Genomic DNA, 21,887 nt, shown 5'->3' with positions numbered 1-21,887 from the left:
TATATGGCCCTGAGTTATATGCAGGTAGTATTTCGTTTATTTTTCCATTTGTGAGCACGTTAACTGTAACACATCTGTTGTTTTTCAATTTACTATTCTTTGTAATCTTTTTGCATTTTTTAATCTTTTTTTACATGCAATCAGCATCCAGCTTTCAAGCAGACGTGTCCCTAGGCAATGATGCAGCAGTGCCCCTATCAGGAAGAGGGGGTATTAACACTTACATTCCTTTAATCAGTAAGTAGCCTATGTTGGCCTGGCATGGATTTTGACTGTTGTGAGTAAACAGTGATGTGTGCTAGTCTTTTTTTCCTTCCTCGAGTATAATATGTAACTGAAGAGGAGGCCTTCTCGAGAGAGTTAAATGCTGTCACAGTGCCCTGTCCTGCTTAACTTAACTGTGTTAGAATCTTTCTGACCAGATACTAAGATTGCCACGAAGCATAAATAGTTGGAAAAGGTCGAGGGGGGTGAGGACATGTGTAGAACATTTTAGTCTGCACTTGATATTAAAGAAAACCAAAGAAATAGGTACTTGTGGAATATATTATGTTCTCTGCAAGTCAGCTTTGGGCCCTCTAGTAGACTATCATTTAGAAGTACCTCCGGTATTAATGATTATTCTCCGCTCTGTTGATACTTCTAAAGTCATTCTGACCTGAGCCGTTTTGCTCCAGCAAAAGGTATAATTAAAAAGAGTTCAGTGAACATGAAATAAATGTTTCTGTGTGCTTTCCAAAGGATAGCACATTTAAAATAGACCTTTAGAAACTGCCTGCCTCCCTAAAGGCCACAAGATTACAGGGGAGAAGTCATTTCCCTCTCCCCTTACATTTCTGGATTAAAACATTTTAGATAAAAGAATAAAGTGGACTAATGAAATGTCTAAAGATTATTGTGTGCCTTGGAGATTGGCACCATGTACAAACACAAAAGACTATTCTTATGAAGAATAATTATTATATGTGCATAATAACATGGGAAAACAAGACTAATAATTGGCCAGTTAAAGAGTTTATATCAATCCCTGTAAACTGCCCGCAGAAATGAGAAGTCTCATCTCTTATTATGGCAGTAGTTCTCAGAGCTTCTTGACCTGTTTCTCATCAAGCGTGCGTTGTAAATGCCAGAATTGAGAAGGAGCAGAGTAAACTCACTCAAGATGGGTGACGAACAGAGCATGCATCGTTAGCTTTGCATATTGGGTCTCTCCATTTCTTTCTCAGAAAAGGTGGGGTACATATCTTTCCACCTTTCCTGGAATTGGTTCAAAGCAAGTTGGGATTGTACCCCCTGCTATTGAATGCAAGTTGACATTCCTGTCATATTTTGGGTCTCCCTTTAGTTCCTGGCTTCCCTTACCCGACTGCAGCCACCACGGCAGCCGCTTTCAGAGGAGCCCATCTGAGGGGCAGAGGGCGGACGGTATATGGTGCGGTCCGAGCGGTACCTCCAACAGCCATTCCCGCCTATCCAGGGTAAGCACGAGATTCCAAAATAAGCAGCTGGACGGAAAAGAATACCATGGCCCTCTCACAACTTCTGGGACGTTGCTGTGCCACATCGTAGAGATTCTATTAATATTTGTAAATTAATGGATTAGATGGCAAGAACCAAAATAGACCATCATCAGAATGTAACAAAATAACAATTCGTTATATAAATCTTTATTTTGGCCACCTTAAGCCCTCATGGTAGTGGCTTAAGACAGCAGCCAGAACGGTCTTGTGTTGACTGGCAGTGTGTTGGCATGGAGTTCACTCAGCATCGCACGAATATGGATTAACACTACTGCAGAGAACCAAAATAGGAGCTCAAGACTGTAGTCCAAGACCGCATCTGCTGTGCTTACCCCCTTATCACCACCCTGTGTTGGGGCTGAGGCTACCACATCGCCCTCCCTTTTGGTTTCACTGCCTGGGTGGTGAGCAGCAGAGCTAGCTACCCACAATGGATTTGCTTTCTTTGTAGGAAACGGATTAAAAGAGGTTAATTCAAAGATGAACCAAGTCCAATTGAATCCAGGGAGAAAGGGAGAAGTAGGAAGAATTAAACTACAGTTGGCTTCTGAATGATGGTAAAACAACTAATGTAGCTGAGCATCCCTCACCCTTTGATTTTTGTATGGAGGGTGTCTCACGCAGTGGAATGATTCCATAGCAACAAATCAATCCTTTGCTGTTGAACGGGGGAGAAGGAGTGAAGGTGGCAGGTTTTGTTTTTCGTTGTTTCTCAGTGTCAGCCTAAAATGTATCTTTTTATGAAGAGTGGACTTCAATAAGTTAGCTGTACTAAGGACATTCTTTCTTCAAAGAGGCGACATTTGTGTTCTGCATCTTTTCTCTGCCTATGAAGGGTTTTTCCCATACTCTCTCGGAGGAAGAAACGCACTGGCAGAGGAGCCTGTTCACTGCTACTTAGTTAAAACCCAAAGGGAAAGAGCCTCCTCTGTAGGTCCTTTTCTGACAGCAGAATTGGCTTTGAGGTGTACTAACTTAGCATTCATTCATAGACCAAATGGACATGCCATTAGGGGTCCTCCGTTGCACAGAATTAAAGCATTTTTATTAGACAAGTATGCATGTTGAACTGGACAGGCTCCAAAAGCTGCCGGAAGGTAACTGCTTTAGAAATAAACTTTTGTTTGCAGTTTATGGATGTTTAAATCCCATGCATTCCATCATCTCCATCTTCTGCCATTACTTGCTTTTAATTTTATTCTTTCTGCTCTCAACTTGACCTTTGACCTTCAACCTCTGACATCTCTTTAAAGAAGTGAATAAAGATGCAGTATTATTTCATCAAGAAATAAGTAAAATATAAAAACAAACCTTTTGGAAGTTCTGCACACCAGGAAAATTGTTCATGAAGCACCTTCCATTTCAATCCAAGAGTTTACCGTCATGCTGGCAAAGCGATACCACTTACCAGAAACATGGGACTTTTTTATTTTGTAGTCTTCCTGAGTTACTTTATAAAAATGGTTGGATTCGTTCCTATTCTTTGTAGCTCATTTCAGTATATTGGCCAAACTTGAGAATCCATTCTCTGCCAAGTCTGTGTCAGGATTGTGTTCCCTCAAAGATATTTTATCTTTATGTCTAATCATACCAATCTCTGTGCATTACATTGAACACTGATTTCCCATGTTTTCTTTTTTATTAACCACCGGTTTACAAGGAAGATGGCAAGGAATAAGTCCAGTATTATATGGGGAATGGCCTAAAATTGCTTTTCAGCTTAGTAAACTAATTTCATCATTAATCATTATGTTCTAGCTTCCTTGTGGCATTTGATACAGGGAATATTAGAATTCTTACAGAATTTAGGTGAATATTCCCAGTGAGTGATGCAACTTAGGGTAAACTTAATTCGTGTTTTTAATGCCACCACTCTTCTCTGTAGAAGAGATGTTTGTCATCTTTGCCTGTGTCCCCTACTGAAATAGTTGAAGGTTAATCAATCACCACTTGGCTTCAGTGCTTTCCATTCGGTCAGCCTTCTCCTTATGAACAAGTGTCTTAGTTGAGAGGCAGATTACTTTCTAATATCAATCTCTAACTACAGTTGGAAACTATGAAAATGGATAGAACGTAGTAGCTAAATGAGCATCACAGATGAATTCATTCTGCCTGTTGTGTAATACAAAGGCGCAACGTATTGGGGACATTGCAAAGTGTGACCATACTATCCTGTAAACCCAACAAAATACCATTGTAAATAGAATTCAGAAACTTTCCAGCTACCTGCAAAAAATAAATTATTTCATATTCAAGTAAAAAAATAGGATTTAAAGACCTCACTAGTTTATTTATTACAACAGAGAAGATAGTGGTGAAAATTTCCAGCTTGCTTAGTTGAATAAACAATAAACAGATCTTCTCATTTAAAATATCCAAATCTTGATTTAACAAATGTGAAGAAGAAAGTCTTATCTTGTATCTCTACTGCTGTTTCATGTCTTTTGATCCCAAAGTAATGTTTTGGGGGAAGTCTATATGCACAGAAATAGCTCAAAAGGTTTGAAATCTATGATTATAATAGTTTAGTGTCGCCCAGGATTAAAAAAAAAAAAATCCTTGTATTTTGTTTGATACAAATTCATTTTTCTAAACAGGAAAATAAACCCTTCTATTCCTAATCAGCTACTTTCTCAGTTTTATCCTTTTAAATAAAACAGGATGATCCTTGGTCATGCCCAGAACATCAGTTATCAATTCTATTTTTCAGAGTTCCATGAATATGCTTATGGTCAAAAAAGAACCCTTAAAATATTCCAGTTCCTCCTTCCCGCTCTGGATTATATTGTTACTATCTGGGATCCCCACTGCACCTTTCAATTCTTGGACCTTGGACCAATCACCTTAACCTTTAGCTCATTATCTCTGCTTGTGAAAGCAATGCATTGTGGGTATTTTTGGTTGTGTTTTTTTTTTTTTTTTAATTACATTTCTCTGTTTACTTTGGTCAGAATTGATTGACTTGTTTTTCTGAGGTGTTGCATTGGTTCTTAAAATGCTGAATAATAATACTTTGCATGCTTGTGTGATCAGCCAAATCTTATCGCATGTCTAATGTGCAGGGTAAAAAAGCAGGTGATGTATGGATATCAGGAAAAAAAAATGTACATACTTCTAGGAAACTGAAAACAAAATACTAAACATAATTTTGAAACATACTCTACATACAGGTCCTGCCCTGATGGAATTCTTTGGGTTCATTTATTTTTCACGTTAGATCCCTCTTTGCGTGCCTCTCCCCCCCCACCCCATACACACGCAGTCATTTTCAGACTCTTGCCCTCCTAGGGCAAGCTTTTAAAAAAAAAAAAAAACAAAACAAAACCAAAAAAAACCCCAAGAATGAAAACTTGATGTTTCTCATCCAGCAGATTTCCGATAGTTCTGTTAGGCCCTCTGGGAATGCTTTTTATTGTAATCTTCCTGTAATGACCCATGTATCCAGGTGTCCCTTCCAGTTTGGCGCTCCTCCCCCTCCTCGCATGCCCTGGAGCTGTATAACGTGCGTGCGCACCTGCACGGTCCTCTCACGCGCTGCGGCCCCCAGCCCCCGTTATGTATTCATACATCACCTGCCTGTGTAGAGCGCATGTGCATGCTGCCGTCCTCAATAACCGGAATGTGTTTCTGTTCTTTTGTTTTTTTGTTTTTGTTTTTGTGTGGATTTTCTGCAGTGTGGTTTACCAGGACGGATTTTACGGTGCTGACCTCTATGTAAGTACACACACCGGGGCCTTCTCGACCCCATTCCCTGACAAGCCAGCCTTTTTTTTTCTGTTTCTTTGGTTTGGTTTGGTTTTTTGTTTTGTTTTGTTTTACATATAATTTGTTTAATTTTTATTTTCTTTTTCCTTGTGGATATATATATATATATTTATATATTTAAGAATGCAAGCATGCTTCTCTGCCACTGCGCTTGCCCCTGGGTGCAAAAACTAAGCCTTTGGGTTTCCTGATCATTGCTAGAGTCAGTCTACTGGACATATTCTTTTCCCTTCCCTCTACCCACAGATGTTCTGTGTATCAGTGATTTATTGGCGAGATGATCAGCAGGTTTAAAGTCTTTTATTACTGTCGTGTCATGTGCATACATAAATAACAGGATAGTTAACATTAGCTTAAACCAACTCTCTCTCTTTTCTGCTTTTCTTCTCATTTCATATCCCTCTTTAGATCATTGGAGCTTTGATTTAAGATGGCAATAAGCTTTCTGAACTATGTGTTTTCCTATTTTATATACTTTTGAGAGAGCATTACCCTGTGAAAGGGGAGGAAGGAGCTGATGCCAGTGAAGAGTGGGGATAAAGAGAAGAAACCAGACACTCAGTGCTTCCGGCCTTGCTTTATCAAAAAGGTCCACAACTGGTGGGTCTCTTTTCTTAAGAGCCATCTAGAGGGAAATGAGTGGCATAATTAGCAACCTAGACTCTTACAAACGTTTGACTTTCATATAGGATCTGTTGATTCTCCCAGCCATGTTAACATCATTATTATTATCCATTATTGAAACTGTCTTGTTATATCGTGATTGGTTTGTCACATATTATTTAAAATGTGGACAAAGTGATCTAACTGACAAAGAATCCAAAAGTTTTTGAACTTTGAAATCTTTTATTAAGACCTCTCCAGATGATCTGTTTCTGAATGCAAGCTTAGTCTAACCACCCAAATCATTAAGAAATTTCTTAAGAAAAACTTGTCAGCCTGAAATTATTCCTTGGGCAAAGGTTAGACTTGTCCAGAAATGCTTTCTCCACCCTTACCTCCACAAATCAATAAGGGTATACCTTTGCAGTGAACTGTTTCCACAGATTTCTGCCAGAGATTCTCTGGCAGTCAGAAAACTGTAGTGTACTTTCAGAATGTACTTAGAGGTTCTGTGTGTTGTAGGAGGTAAAGATAGGATAAAGCAGTCTTCTGGGATACTGTAGGTACCTGGACACACCTGTCCTATTAGAGTAGACTTCTAAAAAGTTTGCCTTAGTTTAACAAATGCTGAAAGAAATCTTAGCCATGAATTGGTCCAACCCTCTCACTTCATTATATACATTTCTTAGAGAGATTGTGACTTACCCAGATTACATCAATTATTTACATAGCCAAGCACAAAACTCAATCCATATTTCATTACCTCTCGCAGTGCCTTAATTAAAATCCACATCTTTCCTCAGATGGTTTTCAAGAGGTAATGAAAGATACCTTTTTTTCCTGTGCTCACAGTGAAACTTGAGGGTTGGGGGAATATTTCTGCTTTTATACCAAATGACACTTTTCTAAATATACGTATTTGCATATGATCTTAGCATGTACATTCTCCCATACACATTAGTATCCATATTCTCATGAAACTCATCTTTATGTTATGTAAATTGTTTTCCTGAAATTTGATTTATTAGAGCATGCCTTTCCACTGGAATTATTTCTTAAAGGTGTTTTTTTTCCTCTCTCTCTCTCTAATATCTTCTTTATTTGGGGATTTTTTTTTAAGTATGGCTTACCTTATTAAGATTTGCCTACTTCCACCTTGTTTAAGTGAACCAACCAAATATTTGCTTACAGTTCTCTTATTTCTTTAGTTCACAATATACGATTTTATTAAGAGAGAGATGATTTTTCTGTACTTAGAAAATACTCTTGAAAAAAAATTTTTTTAATCTAACTGGATCACCTTATGAAGCTATATAGAAATAATTTAGAGACCTTGCTGAAATACTTGTTTGATCAGTGGTGCTTTCTTAACAAAAAGAATTAATCATAATGTTATCATTTCTTAGTTCCTATCTTAAAGGAGGGAAAAGTTGGTCACCAGTGCTTGCAATAATATCTGACCCCGCTAAGGAAAAACAAGACTACATAATGAGGTGTAGCCGTTGAGTGAAGGCTCATGTAACTACAGCTTGGAGAACTTAATATTCCCACTTCCAGATGTGAGGGAGCCGGGGATGCTTCTTTTAAACACACACATACACACACGCACAGCGCCCCTCTTTGTTTCCTTGAGTTTGTTTCCTTCTCTCTGTACATTTTCCCGCCTGTGGAAATCTATCCCATATACACAGAGTCCTTGTTTCCTCAGAAATACAGACGAGCAGTAAGGACGAGTGGAGGGTCTGTCCACCACACGAAGTGCACCAAACCAGAGCTTGAAGAAACATCACGAGGAAAAAGAGTTTAAGCTGCCTGTTTTATCTTAAGTTGTACTAATGTAGGCTGTTAATTGTGGAGATTTTTTTTTTTTTTTAATCTCTCCCTGTTCTGTTGTTAGTCCGTAATCCCTGCTAGCCATTTGCTTCTTTTCTCTTTCTTTTGTGGCTCTTGCCTCTCTGGGGAACTGATCTAGCCGTTGTGCCCGCAGTGTGTAAAGAGACCACAGTGAGAAGCCTTGAGTGTAGCAGATAGATCGTGTGCCCTCCCCACCCCTCTTTTTCTTGACCAGTAGAAAAGGCATGGTTCACCCTAATTCACTTTTTAAAGGGATAACAAACTGCTCCTAATTCTTACCCTGTGAAAAGCATGCTTGCATCCAAAGGAAAGAAAAGGCTGGTGGGCCCCTTAGCGGGCTTTTTGTATGATTGTTTTCCTTCCACAGCTGTGTTTTTTGAACTGCTCTTCCTGTGTTCTGTTATAGAATAGTCTTACAGGAACCAATCATTAGCGCTAAAATACCTCAGGTAGGAGTGCCAGTGTGACCTGCCAATCAATCAGATTGTGGATTGCAGTGAAAAAATTGAATTATACTAACCATTCCAGCTCCACGTTAGAGATGGGAACAGAGGCTTTTTTGGACAACCGAGACTTGTGAGCGTGTGATCTAAGCCCTGCTACCTCAGCAGCGTGCAGTCCAGTTCTATGCGTGATGGCACCTCCTCCAAAATTAAGTGCTCGCGTCCCATTGCTGCTGTCCACGCCAGGCGTGTGCTGTGCACTGTCCCATCACGGCCGCCTCTCTTAGTTTGTCAATCACATTTCTCCATGGCGTTCAAACTGGGCTTTTATACTTGGAGATCTTAGCAGGTGGAGACATCTTCTCTCCACCGTGAAAGAAATGAGGAAAGGGAGGAAGTCGAGTCTCTGCGGACAGGACTCCTGAATCCCTGATTGGGCCCCCCAGTAAGACCATAGTAGTGATTGGACCGTGCTGTTACCTAAGTTTGAAGTTGCCTAAAAATCTAGATCCACTGGGACTCTAAAACTTGAAACATGTATTCCCTTTGCCCTCTTTGCCTTTCTCCTTAAAATAAGGTCAGTGAGTTCATTTGGATAATAATGCACTGTTCAGTTTGCTGATAGCTGGATGCTCAGGGGAAGGACAGCAGACAGCCTGTCACAGTTCAGCTAGTTTCTTTTTGTGCCTACCCAGCGAGATTTGGGAAATGAACTAATTTGGGGAGAAGTGAAATAGTGGAGTGTTTGAGAGGTTTGATTCATTAAAGATCATCTCTCATCTACCATTGAAGTCGCAAGTGGAAGATAAGTTGATCATGACAGTTTCTTCCCCTCGCCCCAATTTTAAATAATAATAAAATAATATGTAAATACTTAATCTTTAAGACCTTTTCATATCTACTTTTCAAAGTAGATAGGTCACTGTCAAGAATAGTAACAATATTCTCATTATTACAAGCGTTTGTGTTCACATCTGTATTTACTCACATTTAATCAGGGGTGCCATATTGCCACAGAAGAACGGTCTCCTACGAGCCGCTCCTGCAGGGTCCATCTAGGGCGATGGCTCTCGGCTGGAGTGGGAAGGAGGCGAGAGAAGGGAGGGGGTTAGAACCGGGCAGGGACAAATAAAGTGATGCCCAGAGGCACAACATTCAACCCAAGCTCCTTGGGCTAGATCCTGCTCCCTATAGTGATTTTAAGCACCACACCTGCCTTTCTCTCCACCCACCCACCCCTACTCCCCTCGCTCTATAAATCTGTACACCATGTTCAGGGAACAAGCTCTCATTTTGTCTGCTGGTCTTGAAATACACACTCTTCTCAGTGTCATATAATGTAACTGTCTTCCAGGTAGAAAGAAGGTGTCTTGACATCACATGCTCACCAAAGTCCTGTTTTAATGTAAATCTAAAACAAAAATATAATAAAATTAATGGCTAGGTTAAAATCAAGACAAGGGGAATGTCTACCCGTGTGGGATCATGCTAATAGATAATGCAGATAAAGGTCAGATACGGGAGAGGTGGATATGTAGAGCCCTTCCATCTTGTTCTGGTTAAAACAACTGTTTTAGAAAAGTCCTGTGGTCAATGTGGCAACATTATAAAGTTAATTAAATGATAAAATCGATTCAGAGTGGAGTAGAGAATCCCTAGCAGGTGTTGATGGATCCTGGACAGCTGAGACTTGAACAACAAAAGGATCTTAAAGGTAACCACGCTTTCCTGGGAAAGAGCTGAAAGTTGAAGGCAGGGATGTGTCATGGATATGTGAAAAGATAGACCACTTAAGCCCGGGAACTACGTCCAAAGAACCCTGGGTCAGAATGGATGGGTGCTGCCCAAAGGCCAGCACCCAAGCTCGCTCCGCGGGTCAGGACTGAACCTCACTAGCAGGGTCAGGAAGGGTGCATAGGGCAGTGATGGAGTGTTGGGCTGCCCCTGTTGGGGACACTCCGGAGGCATTCACAGTGAGTTACAAAGGAATAAGAGAGTAATCCTTTTAAAGGGGCACGCGTGTATTTGGACCAGGCTCAACCATGCCAAATGTGTCCAGCCATCAGGGTTCCAGAAGGCAGTCCGTGTGTGCCCTCCTACACTAGGGTGTGCTGTGGCCATGCTAATCCCCATTTTTTGTTTTATTTCAAATCACACACAGATAGAGTCTGCAAACTGCTTCAGATCCAACAGGTCTGATTGTGTGTAAATACATATGTCCTTTTTAATTTTTATTCTTAATGGTTGCTTCAGTTTTGCATCAGTGCATGGTTAAAAGCAATACACATCAGCTATTTCATGACTTCATATCTCCAAATGAATTATTTCTCCTCTTTTTTTTTTTTTTTGTTTGTTTGTTTGTGCAGTCAGCTGAAGACACGTTAACATCTCACTCTAAATCTCTCAGTGGAGTCTCTGTTCCCTTCTCTGATATAACAGATGGGTTACTGCTTGTTATAATTATTAACATTGTGGTGTGGGCCAGGGCGAGGGGGGGCGACCTTGACTATTTCCTTGGGCTGGGGAGGGCCAGTTGTTAGGGTCTGGAATGTTAACTCGAGTGGTGACTGACTGTCTCCGTAATAGCAGGGTTGTCGTGGCTGCACGCTCTAGTAATTGAGGCTGTGTACTTCACCGAGCTTGTGGTAGAGCCGAGGGCGAACCGCTGTCCCAAGAGAATGCTGGGATAGATAGAGTTAGCCAATACGAGTCTGAACGTGGTGATTTTGCTGGTTGTTTTAGCTCCAGATGTTGGCATGCTTAGTTTTTAATGTGATTAATCAATGTGGCGCCATTACCCCCCCCCCCACGCCTGAACCCTGTCTCTCCTACTCCCTTCCCCACCCTTGTTCTTTTTGAAAAACTTAAGAAACAGTAATGAAAACCTTGGTGTTTCAAACTGCGCTTTGTTCTCATGTTCTAGAAAAGATTTCAGACTTGCTAGTCGAGGTGAAAGTTGAGAAAACAATTTCTCGGCCTGGAAGCTTGATGCACTCCGAATTCGGAGTAGATTAATGAATACGTCTGAATTTTCTTTGTCTTACAGTTTTTGATATATTTTGTTTGAAGCAGCAGCAGAAATGCTTTGGTAAGACTCCATCTGAGAGAAGTAAATCCATGATATACAATTTAACTTTTCTAATTGGGGGATAGTCACCGATGAATGACCAGATTAGTTTATTGGAATATTATCTGTCCATCCTAAACACAGCCTCCCCCCACCTTAACGGGCCTCTCTGTAGCACCACTGTAAAGTAATTAGGAGGGTGGTCGTTGAAATATTATCAGCTTAAAAAAAATTAGTGTAGTTTTTCTTAATGCTGATATTCTTCTCAAGCCTTTTGTTGGCAACAAAATATTTGTATCCCTGTCCCATTTTCCTGAATTTAAATAGCAAAGAACCTCATCAAATTCAAACTCCAAAGTCTGAGTCCACTTATAACAGAAGGAAACTACTACAGATAAGAGTCTTCTCGTCTCCTTCTGGCTTGGAAGGAAACTTCTTTCGCACAGTCTGATCCATTTTGAATTGTTTTGGTTAACAGTAACATTACCCCAGAACCATTGCAGTTCTGCTGGCTTCTTACAGGCTGAGGAAGGGGAGGGGCAGTGGTCCTATCGGTAACCTCATTCAGAACCTCTTTTTACAGCATTAGTGCACTACCGCTCAAAGCTATGATGTGATAGAATCCCCAGTATCTCTGACTTTACTGAGACTTTCTGAGAGTCAGGTTAGTACTTTGGAGCCTCAGAATCCCTTAATGGGAATGTATACTCTGCCCTATGGCATAGAACTTCAGTTTTTAAATGTTTTGCTCAGGTAAACATAAATTGGGCTTTTTTAACTGCTTTTATTACCTTTTTAATTTTTAAAGATTCTTTTGGTGTTTGAAGGAATGCTAAGGAGACACACCACATACTGCTTGTTTACCACATTATCCTTGTTTACAAAGAAGTTTTACTAAAACCAGCCCTGCTATAAAACACCAGCAAACTTCAGTTCTAAACTTAATGGAATCATCTGTAGTTACAATGAAAAATTGAGCCTTTAAAGGTTCATTTAAAGCTTAAAATTTCAACTATAAAGATTAACCTGTTGCTTTAACAAATGTTTTTCCTAAAAAGGAGTAAGGTAAAGAGACCCTTTAGTTTATGTATAATGCGTATATGTGTAGGTAGATGCAGTTACACACACAGATACGGCAGGGTATGGGATGCAGCCTGCGATGTGTAGCTTTGCCCAGACCAGCCTGGCCTGCCCGTTCCTGTAGACCTGGCCAGATGTCAAAGCGAACGTGTTGATCACACACAGCCCCGAGGGTGCTTCCTGCCATGTTTCTGTCCTCTACCATTTCACTGTCAGTGTTGGGTGATATTAATTAGAATCTTCTGATGTGTATAGATATCTGTGGAAGAATTTGTAATTAAGAAAGAAATGTTTGCTTTTCTGAGTGATTCACTTGAAGAACAAAGAGGAATAATGCATGACTACTGAAATTCAATCAGGGATACTTTCAGTGTACATTTGAAGCTACTTTGGATGGCTTCAAGCAGCATACATTTAGAGAGCAGGAGTAAATGTTCCTCCATAATGCAGTGTGTTCACTTGGAGAAAGAATAAATGAAATGGTGCCTGAGTGCACCAGCTGAACATAGTTATATCTGATAGGGAGAAGATAGTAATAAAAATTCACTCCTGAATTAGGTTTAGGTGAAATAGATGAATTCTTGAAGGTTAAAGAAGAGGAAAACATAGGGCTCGCCACTTTTTAAAATAGCCTGTCTCCTGTGGCACTTACTGTTGTGTTTATCTTCGAAATGCTTAATGGGAAGTACATATGGTTCACCCTGACAGTGAAAACCTTTGGGGTATTTGGTTCCCCTAAACTGAGGGGAAGAAACAGGATGTGGGAGTCTGAAAGTCTCCAGGACTGAGAGGATATTGGGCCCATTGGCAGAAGAGCTCCAGAGCCTGCTACGAGATTGGAGTGGAAGAATCTCCGAATCTTTTGGGAGAGGAGAATAAATGCAGTTAAATGCCCGGGGCATGGAGGGAGGGCTTCCTCACCTAGGTGAGTCCCACCGCAGGGTCCTGGGCCGTTTGTAATGTGATTTGTCTGAGTCTGAAATGTAGATCAGAACTGGCAGGTTTTTGCTCTGAAGGGCCAAGTGGTAAATATTTTCGGCTTTGGAGGCCAGACGGTCTCTTCACACCTGCTTCCAAAAGCAGGTGGCAAGCTGCGTCGGCTCACAGATCGAAGTTTGCCAACCGCTGATCTACACTGGGTTTTCCTTCTAAATGTTGCCTGGTTATCTTAGCCTCTGGGCAAACGTGCGAGGCCTGATGGAGCACAGCACTATAGAGGACCTTTCCATTACATACCGTCCGTAGTCTCAGCAGTAAATCCATCTGAGAATCTGAAGTTAACACACACAAATTTAGTATGTTCTAGTTCTATAATTTACATTCCCCGTCAGGTAAAGTTCTCCCAACTCCCTGCAGATATTTGCCCTGTGAAGACTGTGAAGTAAGACAGATCTGAAATCCTATCTTCGTTTCTTAAATCTGAGAACAGGTCCTACCGAGAGAGTTTTACTTTTGTTACCGTCCCACACTGGAGAGCACGTCCCTGCACTGGGTGGAGCTTCATTCTGTGCCAGAGGAACGATAACATGCCGACCGAGGCAGTTTGAAACATTCTTCCCCCACGTGTGTGTCTGTGTTTGTGTCTGTCCCCGTGTCATCGTGCGCGTACGTCTGCGTGTGGGTGGGTGTGTGTGCGGCCGGCCCTGGGGGGAGGTATCCGTAAAGTCAGTTCTCCTCTCTCCTGTAGGGCGGATACGCAGCCTACAGATACGCACAGCCCGCTACTGCAACCGCGGCCACAGCTGCCGCCGCCGCCGCCGCGGCCTACAGCGACGGGTAGGTGCCGCCCGCCGCCCTCCTGTCAGCGCCGCGCTGGCCCCCGGCCCGCTCCCGCTTGGTCTCCTTGTCCCTTTCTGGCCGTGACCCCGCTCTCCCTCTTCCTCACGCCCGGCTCCTTTCTCTCCCGCTGTAGAGAGGTACTTGAGAATTGTTCGGCGTTACTGCATTTGGGAGTAGAGAGAGAAAGTTCCCCAGTAACGTTCCGAGACCAAGTTACCCCCGAGTCTTGAGCACAGTAAACCCTGTCATTCTGGGAGCGCACAGCCTTGGCCTGATCTCCCTGATTGCATTTCCTCTTGCAGTTACGGCAGGGTGTACACAGCCGACCCGTACCACGCCCTTGCCCCTGCCGCTAGCTACGGAGTTGGCGCTGTGGTGAGTATGGCGTGTGCCCTTTTTCTTCTTAACCACTTTACTCCGTTGAACTTTTGCCTACAGATTCCAAAAGATCTAGAGACGTAACAGATTCAGTCCCTCCTCCATCGCCAAAGTCCTGAAGCCACAGAAGACTGTCTGGAAAGTTCACATCAGCTTCTTTATCTGTGTGTTGTAGTGTGAGCCATTTGACCTGCTTAAGGGCAGGGAGGAATGAGCAGTGACAGTCTGCCCTGAGTAACGGCATCATGTGGGAGAGAAAGAAGGGAGCAGGTCAACGTTTTATATTGGCTCAGCTGTTGGGTGCATGCCTGTGGCTTGGTTTAATCGATAGGTGTTAGCGAAGACGTAGGGGCATGAGACTCTCCAGCTTTCACAGTAAGCTTTTCAAAAAACGGACATCAGTGTCAGATGCAGATACCAAAGGCTGTCCCTGCCATTCCCGAGCCTTCTGGCAGGTAGTGCTGGAAATCACCACGCGAATGCCTTACAGTAACATTTATGGCAAAATAGGGTATTTTCCTGGAAGTGTAGGAAAGGTCCATTGAGCTCATCTAGAAGAACTCCCCACCCCCAGCCCCAGCCCCCTCCAACCAAACTGGAATCCTCACGGCAGTATTTCTTTGTTGGCCTGGATGCCTCCGGGCTGCAGCAGAGACGGGCTGTTCCACAGCAACATCCCTAATATTCTCAGCCAGGCAGCAGCCTGGGAATGTGGACAGAGGTGTTGGACGGGGAGGCAGAGTGATAAATGAAATTTGACTGAGAGGAATATGAGAGAGCCCGTCATTTCTCACACTTAGTCTCTCCTGATATGAAGATTTGTGGGAGGAAGTAGCAGGGTCCTAAGGGAATGTAGGTGTGGAATTGAGGTAGAGACAGACAAAATAAAGACAGTGATGGAAATTCCTGAGATTTTATGTGCCCAAAAGATACAAGTCCAATCCTGAAGAAGCAAAGAAAGAACAAAGCCCGGTTAAAACTCCAGAGAGAGAGAGAGAAATAAATTTGTGTATGTCCACAAGCAGCCTAGTTGGCATATATTCTAGATTATAGAGGAGCTAGACTTGAGTTGAAAGGTTGACTCCGGTTTAAATCCAGCACCATCTCAGACATGGTACGTGGCAGCTAGTGGTGAGAGGAGCCTGTTCTCCATGGACAGGTGACGTGTACAAAGGTAAAATCAGCTAGCTACTTCAGGTCACAATTGTGATGATGTGATCAAGGTAAACAAAAACTCATGCTTTTAAACGTCAGATTATTTACAGATCTGGTTTTAGACTGTATTGAGTTTCCCTTCTGTGCTGATTGATGTAAATAATGAAACGAAGCAGGGACAGGAGAATATCAGGTCCTCAGTAAGTGTTCTGGGCTCTGGTTTGAGCATCTTAGAGGCAGAAGTCGGTTTCCTGACTTCACTGCACTAGGTAACATCTTACCAGTTGCTTTACAGCTTCTAAAGCTGTTTTCCAAATCCTTTTTTTCAGGACATTTTCCTTCATTTTCAGTGCTTCTCTCATCAACCTTTTAATTATTTTTATGTCTTTAATTACTGCAGGCGAGTTTATACCGAGGTGGCTACAGCCGATTTGCCCCCTACTGAAGTGACGTGAGACCCTGCAAATGGGACAGCCCCCCAGTTCATGAGGCCTGGCTATTGCAATATTTACTAGTAGAGGAACTCTATAGCAAGATGAAGAGGAAAAACAAACAAACAAACAAAAAACACAAAAAAAGAGAGAATACTTTTTTATACCTCACTATGTTCTTTGAATATGTATTTTTTCCTTTACATTTCTGCCTTTAATTCTTTTGTTCCAAAGATTGTGCATTTTTTTCTTTTTTTTCTTTTTTTTTTTTAACTGTGGTAAAAAAAAAAAAAATAATGCATTTCCATGTCTGTATGTCCGTGCTTAGCTTATTCTGTCAATCACGGAAGAGGCAGTTAATGAGGAAGGGGAGACCTTAGGAGCTGATGAATGCATGTGATCAGAAATCAGCAGACAGAGCTACCAAAGTGTATCCGGTGCTGAATGGCTGGGGGACGAGCAGAAGTGGAGGAGATCTGTCTGCAACAGGATATTCTTCTAGTCTTCTGAGTTTCTGGTCTTCGGCAGGCAATTCTGCTTGGCTGTGGCTGGAATCCACATGCTGATAGATGACAGGAATTTGTGCTTGCAAAGCAGGAGGATTAAAAAGACACTTTCCTCTCCTCTTCCCTCCTGTCTTCTCCATTCTTTTTACAATCATCTTACCTGCACAGCCTGAGACAGTTGGCATCGTTTTTGGAATTATAATATTAATATTTCCAAACATGCTCTCAGACTGTGGATAATAAACACCTCATTAGGAAACCGATCTCAGAATGAACTCTGGAGTGTGAAAAAGATCATTCTTTTCTTTCCTGAGATCCTAGCATTCCTGCTGGGCTGCTTCCCTTTTCTCTGAACCACAGCTTAGCTCATCTGTCCTTCTATGAACTCCCTGCTCCCAAGTCCTCAAGAGTCAGGAATTTAGGACCCAGGGACAGGAGAATAAATAGCCAGCAACCAGATCTCCCGGCTTGAGGGTTTAGAAGTACCAAGTGTTGGGAGCCAGTAAAGAGGGTAAGGAAGAGAAAAGGGATATCAGATGATGTCTGGCAGGGCTCTGATATTCCTGTGCTTTTCTCTTGCATCAGGAGGTCAGTACAAGGTATGAAACATATGGAGAGTGTTGGCAAAAGATAAAGCTCCGAGTCCCGGGGCAGCTGTCCCTGGAAGTTTGTGGTGATCGGGGCATGTGAGGGCAGGCAAAGGCACTTTGTACTAACTAGCTCCAAAGCCATAGGAATTCCCATTTTCCAGAGCATTCTGTGAGCCACTTCTCTGTCCATGGTCTTGAGCTCTCGTGGCCACTCCGCCCGGCTTCTCATTTTCCTCCAAAGACACCCAGCGGAGCACTCGACCGCTTGGCATACATGAACACTACAGGAGATAAAACCCAGAGCCCCTGAGGCTCCTCCCCTCCCCTGGTGGAAGGAGGGTGTGTCCTGGCAAGGATCTCCTCTCACGTGTTGCCAGGAAGTTGTGTGGTGACCACAGCGGTGAGTCACTGCTATGGCTCCCTGGCTTTGATTTTATACATATTGACAAGGTAGGGGAGAAGGTGTTTCTCTTCTAGCTATTAGCTGTTAATGATAAAGGCAAGGGTCCTGCAGCATTTCCAAAATGAAAGCATTAGAAAACAGAAAAGCACGGTCTGTTTGGCTCCCTGGTCTATTCACATTGGTACTAGGGTGACCTCTCACCCAAGGGATAGCTGCTAAAGGGAGTAATTCAGAGACATGGAGCTTCTGGTTTGTTATAGGTTTGTTTTCCATTTGTTTTGTTGTTGTTTTTTCTTTTTTTTTTACTCCTGCCTCCGCACGTGTTCTTGACTGATAACTGATTCATGTCCCTGAATTAAAATGACTGACATATGACAGCATCAAGCATTCTTTGTAAGCAGAGTGATCTATCCGGGAGGGACTGGCCTGTTGTGTAAAATACCTATCTTCTCCCCCTGTGAAACCCTCTCTCTCCTGATGACTGGGAGGAGAGGCTGTGCCTGAAACGAGGGGAGACATCAACGGAGCTAGAGGCCTCGATGCAGTCTTACTGATTCTGGGGAGGAATGCATGGAATAGGGGACGCCATACTGCCCGAGGCCATTGGCCATTTGTAAGGGTTCCCCTCCCCAAGCCAAAGTTTGGTTTGTTGCTGTTAAGACAATTTTTGTTGTATGTATATAAATATTTTAGTTAGAGGAAGGGGTATAGGATGTGGGGCTTTCACAGTTCTAGAGAATGGGGGCAGGGAGGATTTTTTTTCTTTTTTCTTTTGCTTTTGTTTTGAGGGAGAGCTTTTACTCACTAAAGAAACAGAAATTTCATGTCATGTTCAAATAGGGGCCATTCACAGAAATGGCAAGCCACTGCTCAGTGGAGATAAGGCCAAATTTTAAATGGTTGTGTCTGTAGCAAGGGAGGAGAATCGGGGAATGAGTTTAGTAATTTTCTCTTCTTTTTTCCAAGAAAGAGACAAGGATGGTGGGCAAGGTAGAGAAGGCAGCTCCCACTGCCCTTTTAAAAAGAGGCAGAAGCTCGAGCTTGGGCTACCTTTACTGCAGTTCAGTTCAGCTGGTTCTGGCTGAGGACTCCATAGGCAAGCTCTGTACGTTCTGCTGCATTTCCAGGGATGGTTGTAATCCGGCTTCCTCCAGCTCCCTTTTCTAAGGAAGGCTAAGCAGACTTCCGCTTTCGCTCAAGGGCCTCTGCTCTTCGGTGTCAGCACCGAGAATTGGAGCTCTTGTGAGCACCTAGGTGAGATCGTAGCGGCCTCCCCATCCCCTTTTGAACTCTGAGACTCCGTACAGCCTGCTTCATCCTCAAAGCACCAGTGCTTGTCTGCTCCTGGCTCTGGTTCCCACTGGACTAAGAAACAGAGTTGGAAGAGAGTTTGGCATCTGTGGGTTCGTTAGAGGATGCTGGTTGATGATTCCAAAAAACACTGATGCTGAATCCCAGCACGTGAATGCTTTCAACAGCTTTACTATAGCTCATGACGTGGACTTCTGTACTTAGCGTCTTACTCCTAGAAGCCGGGCTCCTTTAAGGAGACCGCTAGTGAAAACCTTTATCTCCTAACCCTTTTTCAGCCAGGAGAGCTGCCCTTAGGTCTTTTCTGGAATCCCTTGTGTTCCATGGTCCAGCTCCCACAACCCCTGGCTCAACCATTGTGACTCATCGTTTTTAAGGCTCTCAGGTTTTCCCAAACTTCCATCACCACCATCCTCTGACAGCCACAGGTGGGATTGAGCCAATGTTATTTTTCCTTGAAAAAGAAGGGGACTGGGACTCACCTCTTCGTTTAAGGGGAGCTAGTGGAGATTATTCAATAAAAACCAGTGGTAGCAGCTTTTCCTCACAAGTCTAACTCCTCAGGGGCTAAATTGCTCTTACTTTAGGTTCCCGTTCCTAGCAATGTAGCAGACAAGTAGGTGAGCACCACCCCCATCACCAGTCACTTAGCTTCCAGGTGGGAGGGAGGTATAAACTCGGGATTGAAGCCGCCCTGACGATCTGCCAGAGGGGCTTCCTAACTCCCCTTCCCTTGGACAGGAGAATGGGGCCAAGCCAGGGCCCCTCTGGAAGGCACGCCAGCCAGAAAGGGGAGGGAAACTACTCGCCCCCTTCCCTCTCACCAAGTCCAGCCTCCTCTGCTGCTTGCAACCTCTAGCACAGTAACGTTCGCAGAATTGCAGATTCCCCCCTCCCCATGATAGGAAGAAAGGGACTTTGGGGGGTGGGAAGGGATAGCGGTGTTTTAAAAAGCATAAGTTACCTGTTTGCACTGTTTTAAGATAGGAAAAAAGAATAGTGGGCAAGATGAACATCAGACGTAAATTTGTGTGTTTTTATTTTGTCATGCTCTTGAAAATGTCTGACCATTTGTAGTATAGACACCAGTGAGACTTGCTTCTGTTACATAAAACACTAAATTTTTTTTTCTGTTTTTGGTAATGTTACGTCCAGAAGCCTCTTCCCTCCCTTTCCCTTTCCCTGTGTACTTCCTCCATACTTGCTTTACTGATCAACCAGGCAATAGCCATCCAAGAGCTAGAGCATGAAGCAGGGCCCTTTCCAAGTAGGCTCCGGCGGTCCTAAGCCAGTGCGCGCCCCCTGGTTTAGTAAGCACAATGGAGTCCCTGGCACCTGGCTTTAAAATAAGGCTCACAGACCGGCCTATGGCAAGTTCTCCAATTCCCGAATCAGATGCACTAGGAATGAGGAGCCGAGGGCAGAGGGGATTCCTCAAGTTATCCAAGTTGGCTGTAGTAGCTGTTCTTACCCATGTTACCGGAACTGTAGCCAGTTACAGTTTACTCAGGAAAACGGTAGATCAATTCAGCCATGGTAGTGCTGGTTGGCAGGGATTGGTAACCGAGAGAACTGCTCATCAGCCAAACTCAGACCTTGCCTTTTAGGAGCCTGCCAGCGGGGGGCCCAGTGATGCCGGAGGGCTCCCTCGGCCACACTGGCAAGCAAAAAGGGAACATCAATTCTCTTTCCTCTCCTCCTCCCTCCCCGCCCCGTTAACAACATCAGATTCCCAGGGGGTCCGTGCGGTTTTGACTTTTTAAAAAGTGACTTTTGGTTTGGTTTTACTGGGGACTGATAAGTGCTTTAAGCAAGTCTACACCCCATTGAGACTCCCAGCTTAGCCGTTTTCTGGTATTTTTCTGTTCACAGTATTTTCGTGTGTGTGTGCTGTGTTCTGGCAGCTGACTCGGGCTGTATTATCTATCGAAGAGTGATGAATTGATCCTCTTTTTTCCCTAAGGGATATGAATTGTTTTTTTTTTTCTTGTGTTATAATTCTGCTTGTGAATAGCTGGAGCAAACCTGGGGCCTGACACACGTAAGCTAGGGCTGCAAAGTGCTGACAGGGCCGGTGGGGTTGACTTGTCCCTGACAGGCTGACCTACCTGCGTCTCTGAGCTTTTCAGCCCAAATCTTTGCAAGGCTAAAAATGCCACAGAACCTCTCCTCTCCTCCCCACTCCCCGTGGCAGGGACTGGACCATCCCAACATGCGACATGCAGCTTCTCCGGCCCCCTCCCATTGCCATGGCAAAACAGGTACCTTTGGGGCATGGGGGCATCACATGGGATGCTTGTATAATTGACCACCTCGCCTTCTCTCCCCACCCCCACCCCCAGAGTCACTTCCTAGGACACCCGAGCTGCTTGCCCAGGGTCCTGTTTCCCTGCGAACTCCAGAGAAGCACCCCCGGGCTTTGTGACAGCCTCTTAACTCCCTCCCCTTCTTGTTAAGAATCCTATTGTATAGTAGCTTTCAGACCATACAGTATTCATTGGGTTACTCCTATTATTATCAAGTAGCTGGAATTGTGAAGGTCGGAGTAGTTAGATCTTTAGCTTTTATTCCTTATTTTTTTGTATTACTATCCATGTGTATAAATTATTGATCATGTTGCTGGCTTTTATAAACTCCAAGCGAAGGAGGAGCGCCGCCTCTGCCTTTGCAAACGGTAATGAAGCACTGTTTTTAAATAAAAGAGAGAAACACCGTTCTTTGGCCTGTGTGTGTTGATGGGGGATCCCTCTTGCCTCCTCCTGAGGCTCAAAACCTGCACCTTGGATTTGACTTCTAAAGATGGAGGAAGGAGGAGGCAAAGCGCAACACTTGCTAAATGGAGGGCACTCAAGGTCACGCTGAGCCGTGGGGTAAACGAAGCCAAAGGCTGGCGCCATGGGAGAGCCTCTCCCTGGATTCCTCCAGGCTTGGCAGAAGCTGGTTTTTGTGCCTCTGCTGCTGACCTCCTTTCAGCCTTCGTGCTCTCCTGGACTCCGAGCCGC

The 21,887-nt window shown here is 43.5% G+C and overlaps 1 protein-coding gene across 1 annotated transcript in view; it reads left to right on the top strand.

Moving 5' to 3' along the window:
• RBFOX2 (RNA binding fox-1 homolog 2) overlaps positions 1–21,601 on the top strand; it is a 274,449-nt gene extending 252,848 nt beyond the window's left edge. The window contains exons 8-14 of the mRNA XM_081818997.1: positions 3–24; positions 145–237; positions 1,346–1,478; positions 5,195–5,234; positions 14,020–14,108; positions 14,414–14,486; positions 16,045–21,601. Of these exons, the coding sequence (XP_081675123.1) occupies positions 3–24; positions 145–237; positions 1,346–1,478; positions 5,195–5,234; positions 14,020–14,108; positions 14,414–14,486; positions 16,045–16,089 (495 nt within the window). The 3' untranslated portion in view covers positions 16,090–21,601. The remainder of the gene's footprint in view (positions 1–2; positions 25–144; positions 238–1,345; positions 1,479–5,194; positions 5,235–14,019; positions 14,109–14,413; positions 14,487–16,044) is intronic.
• The last annotated feature ends 286 nt before the right edge of the window (positions 21,602–21,887 follow it).

Source organism: Leptonychotes weddellii, chromosome 5, assembly GCF_054177405.1.
Source record: "Leptonychotes weddellii isolate Sample4059 chromosome 5, ASM5417740v2, whole genome shotgun sequence".
Classification (NCBI taxonomy): Eukaryota; Metazoa; Chordata; class Mammalia; order Carnivora; family Phocidae; genus Leptonychotes; species Leptonychotes weddellii.
The sequence above is the reverse complement of the archived record's forward strand: the minus strand, read 5'-3'. Positions and strand labels throughout refer to the sequence as shown.